The sequence below is a fragment of the Pyxicephalus adspersus genome, chromosome 5 (genome assembly GCF_032062135.1).
Source record: "Pyxicephalus adspersus chromosome 5, UCB_Pads_2.0, whole genome shotgun sequence".
NCBI classification, from domain to species: Eukaryota; Metazoa; Chordata; class Amphibia; order Anura; family Pyxicephalidae; genus Pyxicephalus; species Pyxicephalus adspersus.
In genome coordinates this window covers 112,624,836-112,643,487 of record NC_092862.1, presented here as the reverse complement: position 1 = coordinate 112,643,487, position 18,652 = coordinate 112,624,836, and the positions used below count along the sequence as shown (strand labels likewise).

The 18,652-nt window shown below is 34.7% G+C and overlaps 1 protein-coding gene across 4 annotated transcripts in view; it reads left to right on the top strand.

The window, feature by feature from the left end:
* Positions 1 to 18,652, top strand: part of CREB5 (cAMP responsive element binding protein 5) — a 257,480-nt gene that overhangs the window by 215,583 nt on the left and 23,245 nt on the right. For all 4 annotated transcript variants that reach the window (XM_072412475.1, XM_072412473.1, XM_072412477.1 and 1 more), the window contains one exon: positions 14,545 to 14,871. In XM_072412475.1, coding sequence (XP_072268576.1) covers positions 14,545 to 14,871 — 327 coding nt within the window. The remainder of the gene's footprint in view (positions 1 to 14,544; positions 14,872 to 18,652) is intronic.

The following is an 18,652-nucleotide window of genomic DNA, read 5'->3' as shown; positions in this document are numbered from 1 at the left end:
CTCATTAGAAGTGGAAGCTGCATGGAAAATCCATTCTGATGTGACATGGGAGGGGGAATAATTTTAACTTTTGGGTCGGTGTGAATAGCTTATATACCTTAATTTTATACCGTTTTAAGTTTTCCTATTTGGCATGCTTTTGTTGCCTTGTGTGAAATAAACCCATCATTATAAGTGAATATTATTACTAAATAGCCCTTCATTAGCACATAGTAACTGTAAACCCCAAATATCACCTATTTTTCTTATGTGCTGGCTGCACAATTAAGTAAAAAGGATTTAGAAATAGGTCTCTTTTCCCTGGAGCCAACCACAGGCTGATCCTGCTTTCACAGTCTATTGTCAAAAGAAGAATTGATCTTTATACTTAAACTAGCCAGACTTATTGAGGCCATTTATGTATTGTCAGATAAATCAGATATGACCTTTAGGTCTCTATGAGCAGTGTATAGGTCTCACTTTTCCACTGACATTTTAATATCAAGATGGGTCTTCTGACCAACAACAGACAGGCACAGGAATTGTGATAATAGTCCATTTTAGATGGGAAGCTGTTTCAGCATTTGTGAATTTTTAGGTGCCATCTGTTTGCCTATAAAGTATTCAATCAGAGAGACTCTTTTATAAATCAATGTCATTGTGCACAAGGTTTTCATGTTTATACAGCGCCATTGTGTCTTTATTGAAGTCCAACTTCAGAATATGAACTTCAAATATGAAATAGTTGGGATCTATCCAGCTCTTTCTTAACCATAACAAGAATATCAAAATCAAATTGCAAACTATACGTATCCATATAAACCAGAAAGGAGGCCGACTTACTAGAGTAGATGATTTTCTTCACTATTATAATTATTTATTTGGACATGAATTAGTATTCAACATGATATCAATCAGCCCAATTGTGCAACTCCTCTACAAATCCCATGAATTCATTAATAAATATTTCTGCTATCTGTTCTTGCTAAAAACAACTCAACATAAAGTGTGGGGTAATTAATATACAAAAAATTACCCATCTGAAAATCAAAGGAAAAGAAACTATCACTGGGTCTATTGAGAGACCAATACCTATCCAAACCAATATAACCCCTTTGTAAAGTAGTGAGTTCTCTTCTTTTTGAACAATGCCTTCTGTATGTGGGCACTTCATTGCAATGCCACAAATGCCTAAAACATTGCAGTGCCAGTCTTTTCACTTCCAAGTTCATGAAGGTGTAAATCATATGATTCAGTCCTTCTACCCTAGTGACGTCATTGTTCATGTGGTGAAATGTTCAGGGTGTTGCCAAAAAACATCGCTGGCATTCCTTCACACTTATTCGATCCTCGCCATGTGCGTCATAGACCTGCCTATAGTAAATCAGGGCGACTTTGGTAGAACTAAGATATAGAAAATGAAGACCTGATGCATAAAGACTTGTTTACTCAAGTGACACTCAATAATTTCAGTGCTAGGAATGGCCGCCCAGCTCTAGCGGAGGAACAGCGGCAAGCTGACTTGTTTGTGTTAACAGATGAAATTATGGGTGTAACTCACTAACTACGTCTAACGTAGAACTTCAGCAAACTGTTTACTCAGCTGTCACTGAACAGCCACTTCATGTCTTATGGATAAATGTGAAATCCCTCTATGTCCAATCCTTTATGCCATTCATCCCAGGCAAATGTCACTTAACAATTGAAAACTGCTTGTTAGCCAACCGCCGCTGTACATTAGACCTGGCCCAAATGCATTTGGTGGATAAAAATCTTTTATTTTCTCTTTTTATTCTACTTATATGCTTCCTTTATTTTTTCAAATAACACTAAACGTGTTGTTACATTGCATTTACGCTATGCAACCTATCAGCAAAACAAACAGCAACTTCCCAAAACAAATCAGTGTATTCCCAGCCAACCGGCCAAGGTTTGTCTAGTGAAATTGTCAGATTTCAAGTACACATATCATGGAGCAGGTATCCCTTCTGCAGATACGATGGTTGCCTTTAGTTAGGTAAATAGATTAATGCAGTATTTCCTCCTTTTCTTTTTAACAAGGACAAAGTCTTGAAAAAACTTTCAGGTCTACTGCTATAAATACTATAGCTACAGCTCACAGTATATTAAAAGAATGTCATCCTTACAGATAGTCAAAGGCATTGGTGAAGAAAGTCAAGATCATTGGTGTCACTTAGTCTGACCTGAGAGACACAAATTGCTCAAGGAACCCCTGGCAACCTCTGGAAGAACTCTAGGGTTCCACTGACGCCTGGTTGGGAAACACTGGGTTAATGGAACCTACTTAATGGCAGGTTGCTGATCGCATATACGACTGTAATATCTGCTCTTCTTATAATGAATCAGAGGGACACAGTGGCGTTAAGTTACTAAGAAACTGTTCAATTTACATACCTTTGTCTCATTCATTAACAAAATTAATTTTGCAAAGTGAACATGTAGTTTACAAGCTTAATATGCTCTAGTCCTTTAGTAAATGAATCTCAATTATTTTCCTTCCCACTCTCTTACTCATTGCATCCACAGTGGAAGGATTACTCTCATGGAAAAAAAAAGATTACATACTGGAAGATTGCTGTGGTCAACCCCAACCCTGATTTTGGCTGCTTTGCACTCCCTGTTATTTTGATACTTTTGATATCTTTCTAGAAATCTGTATTTCATCTACTTTTTGTTCTACATTGGATTCTGTCTAAAAAAAGTCTTCCTATACATAAATGTTTTGAAATATTTTTTATAGCTTTATTATGATGCATGTAATATATTTGTTTTTAAGAATAAACATCTAATAGCAGGTGCACCGATGGCACAGGAATCTTAAGGTGCGTACACACTTCCAATTTTTATCGTTCCAATCGAACGACGAACGATCGATTGGGCAAAAAATCGTTCGTAAAAAAGTAACCAACGACGCCGACGAACGAGGAAAGTCGCTGGAAACGAACGACCGGACCGGCGTATCGGATTGGACGACGATCGTTGAACATCGTTCGTGTGTACGGTCGTTCGTTGATAGTCCATGTTCAGAGCATGCGTGATGAACGAACGTCCGTTCACGTTCCTGTCGTGCACATAGTTCCTCTATCGCTTAAACGATCGTATCTATTGTGTGTACAATATATACGAACGATCGTGTCGTTACCTCTATGTGCAGTATCGGTGCTATACGATCGTTCATATATATCGTGCAGGAACGTTCGTCGTTCGTTTTCCGACGATAATAATTGGAAGTGTGTACGTAGCTTTAGAGCACTATGGGTTTTTCTTGTGTCAGTACATATGTGCATTTAGAGCCTTATCTTTCTAATTAAATGGCATGAAAAGAGAGGGAGGTGAAGGAGTCACTAATCTCATTCATTAAGTGGTGTGTGCAAATTTAAGCTTCAGCCATTAAGCGTCACAACAGGCATTTGTTAAGCGAAACAGTCAGGAAATTATATGAATAGGAGATAGGAGTGCTTCAACTGCTGGCTTAAACGTAAAATGTATTTGTCATATGCAATTTTTTAAGCTGAAAATAAAATAAGTATTTTTCACTAATGACCATAAAAAACAGTATATACTGAATGAGTAAATTTTCTATAAAATTTTGGTAACTAGGCTGCTCATACATAGTATTATGTGTTGATTCTCAAACTACTATGAAATTACGAGCCCAGTATGTGATTCTGCGCTTGCAAAAATGGGAAATGTTTGTTTCTGAAAGATATAATGCAAGGCTACAACCACTTTATATTGATTATGTGCTACATTTGTGATTTATATACACACTTACAATAAAAGTGGACTGCCAGAAATTAGATTTCATATGTTTTATGAAATATGTCTCATGAGAAAAACGTAGTTATTCCAAAATATGAGGTCTGTTGGATCATGTGATATAAATGCCAGCCCATCTGTAAACATTTAAATCATAAATGAGGTGTCTTTTAACATTCGTGGAATGTGTATGGTCCTGGAAGAGGGAGGTCCCGCCCAGTGTTTACTAGTCCATGGAGATTCTGGCTGCAGTAATTAATGAATCCATTTGGTAAGTCCATGCCCTTCAATTAGCCTGCACACAGCAGAGCAGCTGTGATTCCATTCCCCTGGGGCTTCCTGGGATAGTGTAGAAAGAAATCGAGAGAGTACTTCATGAGGCTGATTTATATGAGCAATTATGGCCTCCATTTGCACAGAATGGTTCAATATAGGTGCAGTGAAAAATTAAGAATTTATAAGCTATTATTAGAAGCTATGTTAAATATTACAGATTGTAGCCTAGATTACACTGTATATGCAGTTTTATATTGTCTATTAAACATCAAATATTTAATAATTAAAAGAGATAGCCCATTTTAAATAATTGCTCGTCAGTGTGTGAATCCTATTGCTTGCAATATTCCTCTCCACAAATAAGAAACATTTATAATTGCATATAACTAAGAGGAATTCGCTTATAATGAATTAAATAGATTTAAACCCTAACTGAATAAATAGCAGTTTGCCGATGTCTTCTGCATCATAAGGAGCTGTAAATATTTTCCATAAAATACAATTTTCACTATTTGTTATTCTTTTTCCATTTCAATGCTACCTATCCCATCCAGCGTTCTTTTATCAATTGCAATTGATCCAAAATTTGAAGATCAATGCCTTGAACCATTTTCCTGACAATGCAATGTGTGTTGGTGTGGCTGCTTGCAGGCAAGGCTAGTGTCAGGGTGGCAGTGCAGGAGCAAAACTCAAGGACAATTACCACCTTATAAAACAAGGGGTTGAACATGAACCTTCAAGGCTGAACTTTTGAAATTACATTACCACTTAAAGCTAACATTTTAATGCTCATAGATCTTTTTAAACCAGCGTTTCCAGAGAAATCTTAAGCACAGATTTGCAAAAGAAAATTTGTATCCACAATTGTTTTCCTAGTTTGGTAGGTCAGAATCTGTGTCAAAGTTTTTATTTCGGTATATGCCTTTATTGGGGTAATTTTACCATATTGTTGTCCATTGTCATATAGAAAAACCCAAAAATTTAAACTGGAAAGGCTGAATTAGTTAGATATAGAGTGGTTAACTAGTGGCCGCTCTGCTTCCCTAACTCTGGCTATCCCAAAAGGCAAGGGCTCTCATTCATTCAGGGGGTAAGGGTTTTCTTCTTGTTATTGAGGTTGGAAGGGGCAGAGTGGCCGCCAGCTAGCCGCTCCATGTGAATTCAGACTTAGAAGTTCATCTGTACAAAGCTATGGGAATACAAACGCAACTGAATCATCTCAGAAGACTCTCAAACTGAAGATAAAAGCTAACTGCATTTTCCCATCATTGATGTCAACACAGGAGCAAATTCTTTTGTAGACTGGCATAGGCCCTTCGGCAATAACATTGTCGTTTTAATATCCTTCTTGGAATCCCTGCTAAAACAAAGCAAAGTTTCCATCCAAGGTTCACCTAAATTTTACCCACAATGTACCAATTTCAATTAAATTAGAAAGTGTGTGAATCAACTTTTACTCTGCTCATCAGGGATGTTTCCTTTTACTGTTTGACAAAACACAACAGAAAATATCTTCCCAGAAACAGAACAAAATTTGTATCACTTAAACAGGTGTCCGCATCTGATGATTTCCCCTAATTTCCATTACTGTCCTTAAGTATTTCCCAAGAAGGACATTTAGATGTGAGGTTAAAGTAGTACACAGAATTAAGGGTTTTTTTTACACATTGAATTGTAGCTCCACCTGTAACCACATCACAATGCAATTCAACTTTTAATAGTTGAATGACAGCTAACATTTTAGGAACACAGGCAGCTCTGTATATTTCCCATATTCAATGACTATGTGTAATAATAAACATTATCAAAGGAAAACTAGTAATTTTCAATGTTCTTTATTGCTGCACCCACAGCGATTGTTTACAAATCCAGCAATGATTCTTAAAAATTGGCCTTGTGAACGCAGTTGAATTTACAGAAAAGACAAACACATCTACAAAGATAAAGCATTTGTTAAAAAAGTTAAAAAATATTATATATACATATATAAATTATCACATACATAGAAACTGTCTCCTGAACAAAGAAATGTGTTGTGTTATGTGATGTGATGTGATGTTCAGGGCCAGGCCCAACATTGTTTTGGCCCAATTTATTTTGATTTTGCTCGCTGCGTGCCTAAAGGCAAAGTTTGTGATCAATGCACTTCTTTGTAGAAGAAGGTTTCCCACAAAAGTAATGATCTGAAAAGAAGCCTGGTTGGATCAATTTTAATCAATAGATGTAATTGTTTATTTAATTACCACCATGGGAAATTTAGGGAAAATTAATTTATAGATGATCGTAGACTTTTAAGACCTTAAGCCCTTATTCTGCTTGTTATGTATAATTTATTTTAATGGGTGTCATCCCTGTTTAATTTAACATTCTATTAAATCATGACCTGTGTATTGCAACAGTCCCAAATTACATACTTTTAAAGTGGCTTAAAGGGAACTTGCAAGTGGAACAAATTTCCTCTAAATAACATCTTTCCAGGGCCAAGTTTATTCGTATAAAAGTTTCCTGTAGTAGTGGCCATATTGAACTCCTATCTTCAGCATGTAAACATCAAGCAGTTTTTAGTGTTTCAGACATACAGAGTCTTCTGTATAGTTGGTAGATACAAATCTAAAATTCCTTCATTTTCTCCAACACAAGGGTCCTGGCCTACATGTCATTTAGGGGCCACACATTTGCATGTGGTTGTGTTGTGGTGGATTGCAGTGTGGCTCCTGAAAGTAACATGTCGCTTCTAGCTGCACAGATTTTCGTCCTCTTTGGAGGAATAACTGCGCCGCCACTACACGCAAGGGCAACGCTGGCAAAGGTATTGACCTGCAGTGCAGTTTGCCGTTTTTGGGCGTATAGCAGCAGCTTGCCATGCACCTGGGAGCAGCTTTGTTTTCTTTGCTGTTTTTTACATTCACTCATAGAACCATAATACATCCTATTAGTTTGTAAAATAAAAAATATTATAAAAAAAGACCCGGTTCATGCACAAGGATGTCTTAGAAATTTGGTAGTGTGGCAGTGAGCAAAGGACAAGTAAAGATGCTTCTGGAAAAAATGGGCCTTAAAGTCAGCCTGTTTTCTTTTTGCTGTCTGCAAGGCCAAAATGCAAGTTTGCCTCAAGGAAAAACTTTAATAAAGTAAGCTACAGTTGTAAAACTAGGTCGCAGTTTGGTTGTATTCATAGATGCAGCCTAATCTTTTAGAGTTTCTAGTTTGACCGGTTTGCTTTAAATATAATACCCAATCTCCCCTTTGCTAAGAGGTGGCCCACACTCTTTCCTTTGCAGTGCTAGGTCCCAGGTTCCAGTCTCGGCCAGGGCACGATCTGCATGGAGTTTGCAGGTTCTCCCTGTGTTTGCAGGGGTTTCCTCTGGATGCTCCGGTTTCCTCCCACATTCTAAAAAAACATGCAATTAGGTTAATTGGTTTCCCCACAAAATTGACCTTAGACTGTGGTAATGCCTTATGACTATGGTAGAGACGTTAGTGACATGAGTATGAACTTTGTATGTTAGGCGCTGCATAATATGTTGACGCTATATAAACTCTGTGTAAATATATATATAGTGTATATATATATATATATATATATATATATATATATATATATAAATATATGGTATATATAGATAATATATATACTATAAAGAAATAAATACTTTTATTTAGTATTTTTTTTTAGATTTTTGTTTCTTTATTATGGGTTAGTAGCAAGTTTCACTATTCTGTACTCTAAAAGCGGGCATGATGTTGTCCTGCCATGTCCTTCATATAAAAGCCTTTTATTAGGATATAGTAATTACTTAAAAAATGTAGTTTTGTTCAGGTTAGTTCTCAATTGTCTATATTCTTATGACCCATCTTAATGAATGCCAAGCAGCTGTCAGCCTTTTCTTCCAGGGATTTATAATAAACTCAACTTTTTAGTGACTGTTTTCTGCATCTGTATTCACATTAATATAGCAACTGTTTTTTTTCCTAATTATACTAGAAATTATGCGGATTCAATGTATCTGGAAACTATAGTTGTTACCTCTAAATTTACTCTGAAAATTAGAACTAAGTAATAATACTGTAATATTTTGGCTGTTGTTCTTTTACCAGTAACAATAGTAGCAAATGCAATTGCAGCAAATAGAAAACTAAAATGATAAATACCAACATCACTTTAATGTTTTACCTACATCATCTGCTTCTCAATTCCGGTATTGGAATCAAGTCAATAGGATATATTAGTACTATTTAAGCATCATTTTATTAACAATAAACTGTATGTATTTAGCGCCAACATCAGATCCATTCGAGGTTTGCTGGATCACCTAACTTTAATGAAGTTGATGAAAGTGTATCCTCTCTAGCCTTGGAGAGCTTGAATTATTCAGGCCAATTGTGTTCATTATAAGCGGAAGTAACTTAGGTAAAAATGTTAATATAGACTGGTAAAGTTTAGACTTAATGACTGGTAAAGTTCAATTTCTGCCATTTAAAATAAAAAAAACAAAACTGTTTATTCAAAAATGTAAAAGTTGTAGTTTGCAGAACACAAGTCATAAACATAACCAGTGATTTATTATAGATGATACTTCAAATAACATGACCTCAATTTTATTTTGTATTAGTACATGGAGTGTTTCATTTAAAGTTGTTGTTTTGTTGCTATTTTTGGATTAGGCCATTCCCAGGAGTTCTGTTTATAGAGGACCTACCTATTGATTTGTTAGCACCTGACTACATTGATCTAAACATGTGGAATTTTTTTTTCAGTGAATTCTTCATTTTGGTGCTGCAGAAAGTGTTGATGTCATTTAAATAACATGAATAATGCTACAAATAAATAGACATGAAGGTTGACCGAGCAGATTATTGAAAGCGTGTGTGGCTGTGTTTAAATGTATGACCGTCTAGATTTAGGAATTTCTTCGTTCTCAACCTGGCCCACTGCCTGAAAGGGGATTTCACTGGTGCAAGTGTTTTGTTATGTTTTGTGTTGCTAACTAAAGTGTTGTATTAGGAAACCATTAGCTTCCTCGCCAATCAAGGACGAGCTGGACAGATTGAAAATTCCAGGAGGTGAAATTTAGCTTTTCGCTGGAATGTACCATTTGACAGGGGACATTATTTTATCTTCTGCTTTAGCACTGTCAAGGCAAGGAACGCATTACATTCAGTTCTTGCCAATTCAGTGCAATGTAAGTAACTCACTGTCTTTTTTTTTTTTTTTAATTTTATTACTTTTTTTTTAAATTCAAACCTACAAATTACACACAGTATGAGCCAAGAAAGCAAACATAAAAAATGTAATCTATCACTTTTTCATATAGTCCCAGCGTGACTTGAAATAAACCAAAGCACATTCACTCTACATCACCACATATTTTTTTTTCCATCTCACTTAAATAGAACAGATTTTTACAATTAAAACAAATAAAGTCAATTCCCTTGCTAGTACACTAAATGCAAACAGTTTACTTTATCCTTGATGGGTTTTGTGAGTTATAAACAAAGAAAGCAATTGATCTCACTGAAAGCAAAAGCTTTAAGAGTTTTGTAAATGTATTTAATTGATTAATATCAATCCTTTTGTATTTTTATTATATATATATTTATTATATTCCTGTATAGATTGTAGGATTTTTTAGACATAAGATCTGCTCCCATTGATACTTTAATAATACATTTTTTAATTTTATAATGTAATAGTATATTACTTATATTTATGCAACATTTATTATTAGAGCTTTAGTAAAATAAATGCACTACCTTTCAGTGTATATATAACTATCATTAATGCAAATTCCATAAATAATAACATTTTCTCTCTGCAGTGCACAGATCTGCAGATATAATCATTTTTTAAATGTATTTCTACAAATTTGAAAATGTTTATATTAATCACTTTGCCTATACCACTAATACTAATATTGCCTATACAACCCAAGCCATCCCATTTCAAGATTCTTGTAGAAAATACGTAACCAGACTTTTTAATCATTAATACCTCATCACATAAATAACTTCATCATTTTTATATTATAATTAAATCAAAAACTACATGTGATAGCCTCCCATAATTACAACCTGAATGTACCAATAATTCGGGTTTTAAAATAAATGTACAGGATATTATTTTACTAAAGGAGGAGAGGCTGTTCACTTAACAAAATTTATGTTAGAAAATACGGTGAACCTGTGTTAACTTTAAATACCTAATCAGGTGAAAGGGAAATTTGAGTTGTATATTCTTTATAACATTTACTTTGCAAACTAAACATTTATTATAGTTTGTGTGTTCACCTTTAGTAAATTAACCTCTTTCTTAGTGCTAGCTTTAAAGGTATGCCTTTAGAAAAAAAATCCTCGGCCACCAGTTGTCCTTTATTTTGTTTCCAGTATTTAAAAAATGTAGGGACTAAAAAATGTTGCCAGTTCCATTTTGTAAACACAGATTTGCAGACGTATACTATATCTAATCTACTGGCATGCATTCTGTCGCCAAAGGATTCAGAGTACACGCTCTCTTCTGATTTACAAATGGATAAAGAATAGATTGCAGCTGAGTGAATGTAGCACTATCGGGACTGGGAGAGGTAGATAGAAAATTTTTTTAACACAATTTAGATCCAAGTCAGCTGGACCACCCTTCCACTGGGGAAAGAGAACTGGGAGTTTCTAAGCTACACAGTCCTAATTCAAATCACCCCCTTTGACTGAAACCAGCTGCATGTTAGTTTATCTTTCTGTGTTATTCTTGGTATGCTAGAATTTAATACATGTTGACATGACTGTTTATTTCATATGCTTCCATTGTCATTACATGAAGCCCCATTCCACTTTAGCATCACAACATTTGAGTTATCTAGTAACAAAGCTTCTTACTTTTTCTTAAAAGTTGAAAAAAGATGGCGACGGATCACAAATAGCTTGACACCTGTGTGCTTTACAGATGTTCTATACATCCAATGTATACATTTCTTCAACAAGCAACCTTTTGTTTTTTGCAGGGTCACAATATAACATACAACTTGATACCTTCCTACATTAAAACACAGAGTTGAAAACTTTAAATGTAGTGTGTATTTAAAAAACGTGGCCATGACTGCTAAAAATATTACCATAGACCTTATTTGGCACATTTTTGCATATGTTTAGATCATAGCTTGGTAATGGCCTAATGGCCGTAATACAATACTATAAAAATTGCACAAGCACTTATTAGTTGGTGATTTGAAAAACACTTGACTCCAAAAGTGGCCCTGGATTACCTGAAGATGAAGGGGGAGAGTGTGCTTTACTGGAGTAAATTTTTCCTGTAGGAAAAGGATTATCTCATAGAAATTGTTGTTATAGGAGAAGAGAGGGACCTATAAGGTTAGGGGGTCCCATCATTGAAAGTTGTTTAGGTATCTAAATAAATTGCATCCAGCAATAAAAACCATTGGTTTACACCAGTCAATACTTACATAGAATCCATGGGTATTGGGGTGGTGGTTGCTTAAACAACATTCACAGAGGGGTTCCTCTAATGTCTTAAGACCTTCTGTATTCCTCTAACAGCGGTTCTGTTAGATGTTACGTTTCTTCTTCGAAGACCAAAATACCTGGCTATTCTGATTTAACAGAGTGCACTTTCCGTTTATCATATCCCGGTTACCCTGTGCCATTGCTGGGGAGAAGAATTTTCCTGAAGGTCAACCAACTTGCACTTTTGCAATGATTGCCATTAATGATGAAAAACTTAATGATTATTGATTAATGAGTGAAAACGGTTTAGTATTGTCAGATTTCAACTATGGACTGTGTCCCCACCAGGGAGATAACCCTTTTTATTTGATCTTGTGACCATTGTCCAGTGATAGGAAATCCAAAACTTTAAATTGTCATCAAAAAAGATATGCAAGGGAAATCTTGGTCTTCTGACCACCGAGGGAGTTGACCTCACTCTCACTTTTTGTTATATGTCTTGGAAGGGAAGCAAAGTGAAATCTGTTGATTGATACCTTACCCATCCTTTAATCTGTGTAGAAATAAAACACAGGTTCGTCTATAGATATACTATATTATTGTGCTTTCTGTAAATGCTTCTTAGTGGTTCCATCATTTTTATTTTCCATCTCTCCTATGAATCAGCTGCTCTGGGTGTTTGGCTGTCAACAGGCATAAAAGAACAGTTAACAGATTTTCACTTTAAAAAAACAAATGAACTGCTTATTTTTGTTGGATTTGTGGTTAAAGTTATGATTTAAACACATTTTCTTTTTAGCACGGGAGTGCTTCAGTTACTGCTAACTTTTTTGCTTTTTCATAACATTAGGGGAACCCCTCTATCATTTCCCAAAAGTCCTGGCTGGCCAATGAGTTTAACGTCATATAATGCACTATTTGCTTTATTGCAAACTTTATTTCTTTTGAGGTGTATATGATTTCAGGTAGTAAACTACATCTTAAGTTAATACGTATAGAAAATGCCACATCCTTTTACAACTTTACACAACTCTTAATGTGTCCCTTTATGGTTATTTCATGTGTTGGCAGGTATGGTGGTCTCCAATGTTGGTAGTTAAAGTAATTTAATATTACAAAAGAGAATATCTTACCTCTATAATTATGCTGAAAAGCAACACAAGGCTCTTATGTTTTGGCAGAGTGTATCAATGCAATTTGAGGTCATTATTTTAACATAATATTGAACATATGGAGCATGTTGAGAGATCAGCAATCAGTCACTTTACAGATTAGGATTTTCCAGGCCCCCAGTTCACATTCAGGTTACGTTTTATAAACACAGACTGTTTAGAATGCAAGTACAGTAGTCATCTCATTAAGGGGTTCCCAGTTTATTGTGGATAGATTGCTGTGACTCCCTCACTAGATTTTAGCATTGAGTAATAAATCTCTTGATTGAATTGCTTGAGCTGCCATTACATAAAAAAACACAGCACAGTAAATGATTAAGGAAAATGGTTTAGTGCGGATCGTAGTTAGCAAATATATTTGCAGTTATTGTAAACATGTAACTTTATACTTCATCAGATCACATAAGTGACTCCATCTACGGTCACAGCACATTATGTAAAGCAAAACAGTTTCCTGATTTGAAAGATTCATTGCTCTTATATCAATTTGGAAAGTTTATTCATAGAGATCGTTATGGCAATTAAAAGATCATACCAAATGGTAAACCACATTCAGTGTATTTTATGACAAGATTGTATGTGTACTTATATCTTTACCTTTTTTTATCCAACAAACCCTTTATCAATTACGAAGGAGTGTTAAAATTTTGGCCTCACTATTACAATTTACGTTTATTCCAATTACACGGGACACATGGAAAGTAATGGCCAAATGTGTTATTTTGTTTTACAAACATTCTTAGGCTAAATCTAATAATGATTTTAAAAATAAGGTATTTACGTCCATCTTCAGTAGAATGTAGCTTTGGACTTTGTTTTACATATTCCAAAGTGGTGATGTGTTTAATAACAAAGCCATATTTGTGCACTTCATAATAATAAAACAGAAAAAAACAAAAGCTTACATCCACCCCACCCTGACCCTGATGTGGATGGTGAAATCAATAAGGTTTGCATTAAATCAGATAAATTCTTAAAGTGACCCTTTCACTTACTGCACAAAATTGAACTCAACCACTCAAAGACAAGACAGACAAAGTCTTGTAATTTAAATAAATATTCGTATTGGTAATAGTTATTTGCGCGTCAGGAAAGCATGTGCTGCCTCTACATCACAAATGTGTCCATTAATCATATAGGACTGGCAGAAGAAATCACAGCATATGCCAAAAAGTTAAGAATTTGTCTTTATTCAAGGTTTGTTTTTATTTCATTTTGAGTTCAATTGGGTTGTTCAACCTAATGTTATGTACATATTTAAAAGTCTCTAGATGTCCATGAATCAGGCAAATCTGTTGGCTCTTGGTTAGGCAAACTAAAACAAAACCTTGGCCGATTAAACTTCACATACTGACCAGAATCTCTTACCCATCAACTAAGGATTTCATTGGATTATAGTCATTGGGGAGGCTTAGGGATGGGAGAAGTATGTCGAAGCTCTTACCATTGGCATTAATAAACTGTATCGTTCAACAGAATGTTTAATTGACTACAAATTCTGTGTATCATTTTATGGTTAAATTTGTTAGTTGGGCTCCCTGACTTATATCTAGTTTTGTGCTGTGCATCATATGGTTTATTATTATCCTTTTGCATTGGTTCTGTAAACTGTAACATTTAGATGCTATGTTATGCTGCACTTTATAAAGGAAAGAAACTTCACTGGGACCTTTATCTTTCCCTATTGATTGTTTCCAGGTTTTATGTCATATGTTGTTAATTTTTTTCCATATCTGATATTGTCTCTTTTAAAATCTCAATAAGAATATTAAAATATAATTGCCTACAAATGCTTACTTTGTGAGTTTATAAGTTGTTTTTATTGTATATGGTATAATAATTATACATTTTATAGCATATATTTTTTTTTTCCTTTTTCTAGAGATTAAAGGCAGCTTTAACCCATCATCCTGGAACCATATCTAATGGGAACATGAACTCAATGGGGCATATGATGGACATGATGAACTCCAGACAGGAACAGACGCCACATCATCATATGCACTCACATCCACATCAGCATCAGAACTTATCACAGCATCATCCGTACCCTCATCAGCAGCACCAGCACCCCGCACATCATCCTCACTCCCAGCCCCATCACCAACAAGGTCATCCTCACCACCATTCGCACTCACATCTGCATCCACATCCATCACACCATCAGACGTCACCACATGCTCCCCTGCACAGTGGTGGACAAGCACAGGTAGGTGTCAGTTGTATATAAAAATGTATTATAGTTTTGCATGTAAAACTGAAGACTTTTCTTTGTGTTAGGGTATACTGGTATATCATATTTCATGTGTTGGAAATTAAACATTTTAATGAAACAGGACATACAATGTCGTTTAATATTTTATGGGCTTGGCTAAAAGGAAATAGTATTTTCTGATTTATATATGTATATGTGGAAATAACAGCTGTGCCTATATATTTTATTTTAGAAAATTACCAGAAAATAACTGTTGTCATTTCTTGTAAATGTAAGCAAAGATGTCTTTACTTTTATTTTTCGGTTGAGAGCACTATATATCTGAAAGCAAAACGATTAAAATCACTCCTGAAGCAATTCACTTAAAAAATTATCACTTTTAGCTTTCAAAATTCCTTCCAAGAGCTCTTTTTGCTCTTGAGTGGCATGGATAAAGCTCCAGTGTTACACAGGTGTGTACTTCAAGGACATGTCTATTTGCAGTGGAAACTAAGAAACAAAATCCAAACATGATCAGCGACAGATGTTTCCAAGCAATTTGTAGATCTTACTGCCATTTTACACCCTATAATATTCTGAGTTAGCCTCTTGTATTATCTTTTGTTTTTTTTAATTTTACTGAGCAATTTACCTTTATCAGATATGTATATATACACACACACACACACACACACACACAACTTACATTTCATGATGTGATTAGGCAACAGTAGGATAAATGATATGTTATCATATCTTACAATGAGATTTCCCCAACAGCAGTTTATATCTTTGTTAATGACCATGACCCCATAATTATGATAATACAATGTTGCCAATGTATTCATCGAATATTTCTATATAATTTAGTTTTAAGCTATATGAATTTGAACACAAAATCATAAGCAAGGATAAAACGAAGAACTGTACTGTAAAAGTAAAAAAAATGCAAGCAGGTTGGTTCCTTATTGAAGAAGGGGAAGAGGCAGGCAATGTCCCTTCTGCACTGGTTTCTCTTGCTGACCACCAAATCACTAGATATAGCAAGAAGGTAGCTTTAGGAGCCATCAGTGCAAATTGGGCAAGGTGCGAATTTCAGGAAAGTCCATTATGGACTTCCTGCTCTAAGTTTTAGGGTCTCCCATAGGTTAGCCCATGTCAAATGACTGTTGTATCATCCAAGAAGAAGTAATTTTCTATATCTGTGAAAACTAGCATTCAAGCTAAGTATAGAATAAATTAAGATTATTCTGAGGTTCTCAGATCTCCATTACCAAACCTTCTTTTATAGGTGTTCTGTTGTCAATTTAATAAAGTAGGTGAATTGAAAGTAAAATGTTAAACTGTAAATCTGTAATAATTTTCAAAAGAAAAACAACAGTTTTCAGCCAAAAAAAAATTGATTAAGCCTAATTTTTGACGTCAAGAGACAGCAATTAAAATCTCAATGAATTTATTTTCCTTTAAGTAACCATTGCAGGAAAATAGAAGAGCGCTTTTACATGTAACTCGTGTCTAGGGTGCACTTGTTGACTGGTACTATGACCTTCAATATGTGTTAGAAAAAGGTGTTTAAATCAGTCACATAAATGTTCATCTTTGTAGTAAATACATTAAGAAGGAAAACTTTTTTTTGGCTAAAGTTCTAGTCAGACAGCAGATGTGTTACAAACAAGGTTGAAGACACATAAATTACAGACTTCTGAAGTCTCAAGAAATTTCTGCTGCACTCTATGTACAAATTAACAGACTGTCTTTTATGTGACAGCCTTGCTGAAAAGTTCGAATTTGCTGTTTGAGCCTATTCATTTGCAGAGCTCATTACGAATAAGATAAAAATCTGAACAGCAGTTACAGGTGTGGATTTCAGCTGAACAGACTGTCCAACAAACATGTATTTAAGTGGATAGAAAAAGTAGTTTAGAAGTGATGACAGACAGTAGTGCTTTTTTATTTTTATAATTGTAGTACTAGTGCTTAAATTTGCATTATTATACATTTAACTCTTCTGTCATTGTTTGGTCATGACAGCAAAACAAAAAAAAAAATATTCTTAAGAGAGGCATCCGCTGTTACTACTACTGTTTAAAAGTGTACAATTACAATGGACTCATTCCACTGGCTGGGGTCACTATCTGCTACCTCTGATTCTTAGAACAATTTTACAAACAACAACGATTTTAGCTAATGTCTGCAGATTTATACTTTTTTCTTCCCTGAAGAAGTTACTATTGGTTTCCCTTGTGTAGTCTCAAACTGATTTGTGAATAGTAAGTTCAGCCTAAATTATAACCAGCTAGTGCTGTGAAGTGTTTAGATGATCCTATAAAACTTCTATTACTGTCAAAGTTTTGCTCATAAAATTATGTACATTAACATTACCATAAAACTAGCAGTCATTGGTGTTCTCAAAATGAGTTCCCCAAGTATGTATGTGAAGGTCTATTGGTACCATGGCCTCGGATACCCACACTTGATCTATATGTTAGTATGGGTGTCTACAAAAGAGAGATAAATAAATAAAATGTTTAAAGCTTTAGACACACGTAAACATTAGCTTGACAATAATTGTCAAATATCATGTTTTGGGCCAGTCGCACCCAACCAGTTGCCCAAGAGCCAAATATATCTCTCACTTGCCTTTGGCATGTACATCCTGTCAGCAAGTGCTCAGCATCTCTCCGTTTGAACACCTGCAGGGCTGTTGAATTGAGTGTATAAAACCAAGCAGAGGTTTTATTAAATAAAATATTAACAGAGCATTACAAGTGTTTTCTGAGTGCTGCTTTGCATGGCTTTATAAATGGGGTCCATTCAAATATGGAGCATCTACATAAATAACTGATGTCAATAGCAAGTTGCATTTACCCATTAACACAAATGTTCTGTTTTTGATTATGATTTTTGCAAGTCAAAAAGATCCAAAAATTACCATAGCAGAGTCTTCCTGCCAGAAATAATGAAGGTTGAAGAGCTATGCTTTTGAAAGTTTTCCATGTACTCAGGCCTGTGCAACATAGGGAGAATCTTAGGTTAGGACTGTGCAATGGCAGTAAAATATTTAGGTGAAATATTACAAATCTGACTCTTCATGATACAGTGTTAGATATGATATTATGAATGTTAATTTAATGTAATGAATGTAAAGTTTTAATAGTAATTATATCATTTTTGGTTTTTGACAAGTTAATACTAAGGGGTCCATTTATAAAGCAGTAAAGCTGACTACAGCCAACATTCCCTGGTGGAAAATGCTCCAGATTCATATGTTTTCAATGGGAGTATTTGATATTCATTATAAATAAGGAAGTTTGGCCGCTATACAAATGAGAAAAATATAATGATTCTATGCCTTTTAAGTATTTTTTATTCAAAGTAATTTAATAGTAAGCATGTACACAACTTTTGAAAGCAATAAAAATAACAAAAAATGCAATTAAACAGAATATGTATAACAGTATATCAACTCTTAAAACCAACAGGTTCACTAGTACATGAAAGGCCCAGACCGTATAATTACTAATAAACCAGAGGATCTGATTTAAGGTGTGATATATGGTATCCAGGATATCAAATAATGCATATATATGTAAGAGTATATAAAGTCAAAAATATATTTTACATATTTATACTGAACTCTTTATACTGACATATCAATAGACTGTAAACTTGATATTTAGGTTGCTATATTGCTATAAAAGACTTTAGACCCGAACATGTGTTTTTGTAATTTCATGCCCTTTATGTAAACTAAATGATGAAAAAATACCTGTAACTGTATTATATTACCCTAGTA